The following is an 8,211-nucleotide window of genomic DNA, read 5'->3' as shown; positions in this document are numbered from 1 at the left end:
AGCTATAAAACGTAACCTTTTGGATGACGACATCTGTCGTGCTCTAAACCAGAGTCCAGAGTATTACATTGACCCAGACACTGAGCATGATGCCAGCTATGGGACTTTGAAGGAAAGATGCAAGACAGAGCCGCAAGCAACCCTACAACTTTTGCCAGTCTCTGAGAAATTTGACCCCTCTAAACTACTCTTTGATGGTGTCCGCAAGACCGTCACTGCACAACAGTTGCTTGATTGTGGGGTCCTGGACAAACGAACCTTTAAACAACTGATGAATGGGGAGAAAACGGTATCAGAGGTTTCTGTGGATAAGAAGGTCTTTCTAAAGGGGACAGGGTCGATTGCTGGTGTTGCAGCTGGACCTTTAGGGAAAATGTCTTTTACAGAAGCCAAGAAACAGAAAATGATGTCCTCTGACTGTGCTGACCTGCTACTGATTGCTCAGGCAGCCACCGGCAACATCATTGACCCCAAAACGAATCAGAAACTGACTGTAAAGGAAGCATGTGCTAAAGAAGTAGTGGATAAGGATGATGAATCAAAGTTGTTTGCAGCGGAAGCTGCTGCTATAGGTTACAGAGACACAAATACTGGCAAGCTCCTCTCAGCAGGCCAGGCCATGAAGAAGGGATTAATTGACAAGGACACAGCTCTACGTATACTTCAGGCCCAAGAGTCTGTAGGGGGTATTCTGGACCCTGCCCTCAGTGTATTCCTAGCCAAAGACATTGCTCTGGAAAGGGATCTCATAGATCAGGACCTATCCCAGGCCCTGAATCGGTACCCTGAGTGTTATATAGACCCAGACACCCGACTAGCAACCACCTATGTATCTCTGAAGAAAAAATGCAAAGCAGATCCAAGCACAGGTCTTTTGCTTCTCCCTGAACCTAAAAAGCCGTTAACTGTCCAGGGGCTCAGGGGCCAGGTGTCGGTCATAGATCTAGTGGATGCAAATCTATTAGACCAGTCGGATATGGACAAACTGAGGGAGGGCAGATTGACAAGCCAGGATATTGAAGACCGTCTGCGCTCCTACCTGAGAGGTTCCACCTGCATAGCAGGAGTTTTTGATGAGGACAGTGATAAGGTGATGTCCATCTATGAGGCCATGAAAAACGGACTGTTGCGACCTGGGACCGCTCTGGAACTGCTTGAGGCCCAGGCTGCCTCAGGTTTTATAGTTGATCCTGTCAACAACCAATACCTGACTGTTAGTGATGCCTACAATAAAAGACTGTTTGGTCCAGAATTTAAGGACAGCCTGCTATCAGCAGAGAGGGCTGTGACTGGTTACAAACTGCCTGGTACAGACAAGATTATCTCCCACTTTGAGGCCATAGAGAGAGGTCTTGTGGAGAAAGGTCATGGCATCCGTCTACTAGAAGCCCAGATTGCCAGCGGTGGTATCATTGATCCTGAACACAGCCATCGTATTGACGTGAATGTAGCATACAAGAAAGGTTACTTTGATAAAAAAATGAACAGCATTCTGACTGATCAGAATGTTGATACTAAGGGTTTCTTTGACCCCAACACAGAGGAAAACCTAACTTACCAGGAGCTTAAGAAACGCTGTATCACAGATAAGAAGACCGGCCTCATCCTTTTGCTTATCATGAACAAGAAAAAGCGAGAGTCGACTCTGAAGAACACTACAAGAAAGAGGAGAGTGGTAATTGTGGACCCAGATACTAATAAAGAGATGACGGTACGTGAAGCATATGACAAAGGGTTTATTGACTACGAAACCTTCGTGGAGCTGTCCGGCCAGGAGTGTGAGTGGGAAGAGATCACAATCACTGCTCCAGATGGTTCCACACGGTTTGTCATCATTGACAGGAAGACTGGAAGACAGTATGATATTACTGAGCTGCTTGAAAAGCGAGTAATTAATCAATCTGATCTAGATAAATACCAGTCACGCACCATCACCCTTAATCAATTTGCTGATATCATCAAAAACAAGACCAAACATGAATCATCTTCATCATCATCATTATCATCATCAACTTCAAGATCATCAGCAGCCGCAGGTACATCTTCAGTGATATCATCATCAGTGACTTCAAGAACATCAGCCTCCCCGGCTACATCTTCAGTGACATCAACAACTTTAAGAACATCAACAGCCTCAGTTCCAGCATCAGTGACATCCTCATCGTCATCATCATCATCAGTCCTGTCAAGACCCTTATCACCTACTCTCGCCAAGATGACCACAACAAGAACTACCACTGTCACAGAGCGAAGTGCCACATCCAGCAGTTCAGCCCAAGACACAACTGACTCCCTTAGGAATACATACAGCGTATCTACCAACCTGGCCTCTCTTGCTGAAGCTGTGGGGGAACAGGAACCCGTGGGTGCCATCTTTGACACAGACACTTTGGAGAAGATATCCATCACAGAGGCTTTGAATCGAGGTCTGGTGGATTCCATCACTGCACAGAGACTGCTGGAGGCTCAGGTCTGCACTGGAGGACTCATCAATCCCCAAAATGGCCGTAGGCTAAGCATCCTAGAGGCCACCCGCCTGGGCATAATAAATGACGACATGGCCCTTAAGCTCAAGCCTGCCCAGAAAGCCTTCTTTGGCTTTGAGGATTTAAAAACCAGGAAGAAGATGTCTGCTGCTCAGGCCATGAAAGAGTCGTGGCTTCCATACGAGGCAGGGCATAGGTTCCTGGAGTTCCAGTTTGTAACAGGGGGGCTTTATGACCCAGAAATGGGCTGTAGAAGAACCATAGAAGATGTTGTAAAAATGGGCTGGATGGATGTGAGTGCAGGCCAGAAGCTCCAAGACATAAGAAACCACACAAAGAACCTGACCTGCCCCAAGACCAAACTTAAGATCTCTTACAAGGAGGCTCTGGATAATTGTTTGGAGGAGGAAAGCAATGGGTTGAAAATGCTCCAGGCATCATCTGTATCTTCCAGAGGGATCAGCAGTCCTTACAATTTTGCCTCTGGCCCAGGATCCACCGCTGGCTCCAAGAGTAGCTCACGACAAGGCTCCCGCAGGAGCAGTGTGGACCTAGGCACCACCTCCTCATCAACTTTACAAAGTCATAGCTTGAAGACCTTCTATGCGTCATCCAGCAAATAAATCAAGAAAAATCCCTGCACATTCATGCTCTTGCAAATAAATCAGTTTCTTAAAAGTATACTGATTGTTCTGATAGGACCTTGTGTGTGTTGTATATGATAAGAAAAATTCTATCATAATGTTCTTCATCTGTTTGCATAGTTTTAGATTTTAGCTTTGGTGTTGCCTATGCTTTTAAAATGCCATAGTTCAAGCAAATGGTCGTAAAAACAAACACTACCGAGATGTTTTTTGTGGAAATGGACTAAAGGGTTTTCAGATTTAAAATAAGGTAGATGTTAATATAATTGTGGGTGCCTTTAAAAAAATATAAAATGATTGCCATATTATTGCATACAGTTATTACTAAGATTTTTAGCAAAATCTTCATGGAATGTTATTTCTTTAAAAGCTTTGCATTGGTAACAAAATGGTGTTATGTATACATTTATTTGTCATTTTAAATGCCTGTTTTATGAGGGGAAGGATTTAAGGTTTGGTTATATACATTTAGCACATACTTTTTTTTACTGAGACAGTTGTTAACCATTGTTTTATTGCTCTCTAGTACTTTTGATTTTGTAACAGTTTCTCAATATCTCAAAATAAAAAAATAAAATGTGTTTTGCTTATATGGATCCATGACTGAGTTTTTTTTTTTTTTACTTTTTATGGTGCATACAATACTAAGCTATTAAAATAATAATTGATTGTTTATGAATTTATACATAATTTCAAAATGTGGAACAGTGAATCCTTAAGCTTAACTGTATCTGTGGATGGCTACCTTACCTATACCAGTAAGCCTATCATCAATAATTAAATAAATTAAATTAAATAAATTAAATTAAAAAAAAGATTTATCTTTACAATATATTGTAAAGATAAATCTTTTTTTCCGGCAATACTACTGTCACTCCCCGATTTAAGTCGAGTCGAGTCGAGTGTGTGTGTGTGTGTGTGTGTGTGTGTGTGTGTGTTTTGTGTGTGTGTGTGTGTGTGTGTGTGTGTGTGTGTGTGTGTGTGTGTGTGTGATGCTGTAAACCGTTTTTAATCTGAGCATGCGCAATTAAAATCTGCACTCGACTTACATCGGGGAGTGAGACTCTACTTCCGTTCTGTTTTATTTCGACAGTGCAACCCGGAAGTGTTCCGATAACAACAACGGTGATTGGCATGTAGCTAACGTTAGCCGGTCCTAAATATATTTTTTAGAAATGTATTTGTCTGCAGTGCCACCTAAATGTATATTAACCGGTTAGTCTTGCCGTAAATGTTAACGTTACAGTAACAGAAGCGTCGTCCTTGTTGGGCCCTGGCCGTTGGCTGAAGTCATGAAGTTAGTTAGTTAGCTAGCTAGCTAGCCTAAAGCTATCTGCTTGAAACACACCAGTAACGTTACAAGGTAGGGGTAATATTTCCTGTCTAATTTAACAAACATGCATCACTCCGTTTTGCTAACCTACCCGTGTTGATGTACTAGGATTAAATACTCCACTGCGCTGTCTTTGTCAGCTTCACATTTATAATTTGCAACAACTTTAACGCAGTTAAACCAGCATTAACGACCCGCTATTCAGACCCTATACTTCAGTAAAAATACCCCACTGTAGAAATACTCTGCTACGGGTAAAAATCCTCCATGTAAAATAGTGCTTAAGGGATGTAGCCCAAGTATAATTATGAAAATGTAGTTTGAAGTATAAACATGTCCCCTGTAACTTACCAATTAAACCATTACATTAGTATTACCATTACATTATTATTACTCATGCATTAACATGAAAGCCATGTTTAACTGTTGTATTTGGTTGAGGTGGAGCGGAACTATTTTGTATTGGACTTTATCTAATAATTATTTTTATTATGGATTATTCTGATACGTAGTTTCTCGATTAGTTAACGTTAATCCATCTATTGTTTTGTAAAAGTTCTTAAAAATTGTGAGAAATGCTCATCTCCATTACCAAGAGCCCAACGTGACACCTTCACGGTGCTTTGTTTTGGCTAATCAATAGTCGAGAATTCAAGATTATTAAAAATAACAATGATTAAAATAAAAAAGCACTAAATCCTCACATCTGTGAAGCTTGGAAGCATACATTGTTTTTGAAATGTATGCAAAAGAAATCTTATATTGTTAAGTAACTAGTTACTAAAGCTTTCAAATAAATGTAGGGCAGTTAAAAGTACAATTTTTCACCCACACATGTAGTAGAGTTGAAGTATAGCATTAACTATCATGGCAGGAAAAGACAAAGTACCTCAAATGTGTACTCGGGTACAGTACTCCAGTAAATGTACTTTCTTACACTCCATCACTGGCTCTCAAGAAAAATAATAGTAACACACAGATGGCAGTTTTAGTCATTTAGGCATCTTTTTTGCCTCTCTGTGCCACAACCTACACACTAATGTTTTTTTGGAAATGTTGCGTTTAGGCGTCACTGACCAAAATATGGCTGACGACCCTCAGAGAAATTTCCGCTCTGCGTATTATGAGAAAGTGGGCTTCAGAGGAGTGGAGGAGAAGAAATCTCTGGAAATACTGCTCAAGGATAATCCTCTAGGTTAGTAACCGTTCATATTCACACAAATACACTTCTGCCTTAACATGGCTTACATGCTGGATGCTTTAACATTACTCCTCATTTGTTTGTGGTTGAGTTTTAGAGCCTGCAAGTCAGTTCTCGTCCTGTTACCAATGCTGTCTCTGTTCTAACAGATCTAGAAAAGCTGAGCACCTTCAGTCAGAGGTTCCCCCTCCCCTCTATGTACAGGATCCATGTGTGGAAGGTATTGTTAGGTAAGACACATCACAGTAATGGTGTGCATTTCCAATAGTGCATGTACAATAAACAAACGTGATTTATCCATAAACTAGTCTATATCCATGACGTTTCACTTCCGCGATTGCTCCGGTGCCGCAGAAAATTCTGCCGGATGTCCCTCTTTTTGGCCAGATGTCCATTACTTTCCGCATTTGCTGTGTTGGCATTTTAATCTCGGCTGGATTTCTGAGGACTAGGGTTAACTTCTCCTCAGATTTCTGCGGGGTAAATCCAGACAGCTAGCTAGGCTATCTGTCCAAAAAAGAGTTTTCTCTTGCAAAACTGAAATAACTTTTGAACGTACATGTTCCACCAAAACAAGTTCCTTCCCGAGACTATTTAGCAGCAGCGTCAGGGCTCTGTCTGGCGCTTAGCACCACCCACGACGATTCTGATTGGTTTAAAGAAATGCCAACACACCAGAGCACATTTCTTTCCCATTGCGGGATGCTGTGTGGACTAGGCAGACCCTCCTCCGCAGCGCTGTGGAGGAAGGTCTGGCAACGCAAGACTATGCATGAACAAATGACGCCAAACAAACAAACTCTCCTGTTCCTGCAGGAATCCTTCCCCCCCACAGTGACTCTCACGCTCTGGTGGCTGGCTACAGGAAGGAGCAGTACCAGGACATCCTGGAGGCTCTGGAGGTGATGAGATACATCAACTCTTCCACACCCTCCACCCACGTCTACCTGCGCATGTTCCAGCTGGAGAACCAGGTGCTCCCGAGGTGCTCCGAGACCTCCGCCCCGGTAAGATGAAGCAACACACACACACACACACACACACACACACACACACACACACACACACACACAGAGCAGTAGCGCAGGCAGAAATAGTATTTTGGACAGGCCAGTACAAAAGTGAGTGGGACATTTTCAAAAAGACGTAGAAAGAGCGAAAAGAACAAACAACAATTTTACCTTCCAACATACTTGCTTGGCAACATGCTTTGCTGGAAGTTGAAGCCTTTTTATTATGAATTCATAATTATAGATTCATAAAGCAATCTTTACCACAAAAACGCTTTGGTTTTCAGTTCCACATCAGTAACCCACTAAGTAGATCTATACTCTGGACCATAAATAAACAGGGAAACCACAGACTTGCATTTAGCAGTGGGAATGTTTCCTAATCACCCTGCTGTCAGTGTAAGAGCCATGTAGTGTTTTGCCTTTGTAACTACTGTATGTATTAGCCCTAATTAGTGACTCACGATTACTTAAATGTGTTACACGCTTAACTATTTAAAAAAATAATGGTCCATCTAGTTATTGCTTTTTTGATTCTTAAGAATATTTTTGCTAAGAAATCACTCATAAAGCTTGATAGCCTTGGTAGCCTTGACCAACTGCCACTTTGCTCAGTTAAAAAGCCATGATGTCTCTCTCTCGTGGGTGGGCCAAATTCTCTGGCGGGCAAAGCAGAGGAAGGGGAGGTGGAAGATTCCAGATCGGCCTATCTGAGCTTTCATTTTCTCAAAGGCAGAGCAGGATACCCAGTAGGGGTGTGACAAGACGCTTACTCCACGAGACGAGACACATCACGAGATTGGGTTCACGAGAACGAGACGAGACGAGATTTTTTAAAAAAATTAAAGAAATCCTCGATGAAATATATGAATGGAAAATAGTTTTTTTATTCAACTGAAAAATCACAAAATGCAAACAATTTAGGTGCATTTTGAAATCAACTATAAATGATGAATGTTATATACTTTTTTTTTAGTATTTTAATAATTTTATGCAGTAAAGGACGTGCAAACACTGCAAAATGTTTTGTATAAACTCTACCACTGGCTTCTGCCCTGTACAATTTCACACAGAAATCTAACTCCTTTCCACAAACCGAACATAAAAAATGAACAGTATAAATAAAATTGATGTGTAATAACGAAAAAATAACACTTTAAATGCAACAGTAAGTGTCAATAACCAAGTACTGCTCTCTCAACTACAATGCAACAGAAACATTTTTTTCTTCAAGCATAAAAAGAGAGAAACTACACAGAACAGCCTAAAATATGGTCATGTTCTTTTTCAAATTTAAGCATGTCGACTGTTTCCACAAAATGTTCCACACAAATGATTTAAAAGTGGCAGGGGGATCTTCAATGTATTTCACTCCTCACGCTGACATCCCATCGCCTCACGAGACAACTTTTCACCTCGACGAGAAATCTCGTCACGTTTTAATCTCGCGAGATCTCGTAAAACGAGATCTCGTCACACCCTTAATACCCAGGGCTTGGTTTACACCTGTCACCATTTCTAGCCACTGGGGAACCAT

At 41.5% G+C, this 8,211-nt stretch overlaps 2 protein-coding genes across 2 annotated transcripts in view; both read left to right on the top strand.

Annotated features, from left to right (window-relative positions):
* The window catches only part of dspb (desmoplakin b), a 32,844-nt gene extending 29,118 nt beyond the window's left edge, over positions 1–3,726 (top strand). Inside the window, 1 exon segment of the mRNA XM_032526946.1 lies at positions 1–3,726. This exon segment is cut by the window's left edge and continues 5 nt beyond it. Coding sequence (XP_032382837.1) covers positions 1–3,109 — 3,109 coding nt within the window. The 3' untranslated portion in view covers positions 3,110–3,726.
* A 483-nt stretch (positions 3,727–4,209) lies between these two features.
* tbc1d7 (TBC1 domain family, member 7) overlaps positions 4,210–8,211 on the top strand; it is a 7,719-nt gene continuing 3,717 nt past the window's right edge. Inside the window, exons 1-4 of the mRNA XM_032526952.1 lie at positions 4,210–4,493; positions 5,530–5,658; positions 5,814–5,894; positions 6,481–6,671. Of these exons, the coding sequence (XP_032382843.1) occupies positions 5,547–5,658; positions 5,814–5,894; positions 6,481–6,671 (384 nt within the window). The 5' untranslated portion in view covers positions 4,210–4,493; positions 5,530–5,546. The remainder of the gene's footprint in view (positions 4,494–5,529; positions 5,659–5,813; positions 5,895–6,480; positions 6,672–8,211) is intronic.

This window comes from Etheostoma spectabile, chromosome 9, assembly GCF_008692095.1.
Source record: "Etheostoma spectabile isolate EspeVRDwgs_2016 chromosome 9, UIUC_Espe_1.0, whole genome shotgun sequence".
NCBI classification, from domain to species: Eukaryota; Metazoa; Chordata; class Actinopteri; order Perciformes; family Percidae; genus Etheostoma; species Etheostoma spectabile.
Note: the sequence above shows the minus strand (reverse complement) of the source record. Positions and strands in the feature narration are given on the sequence as shown.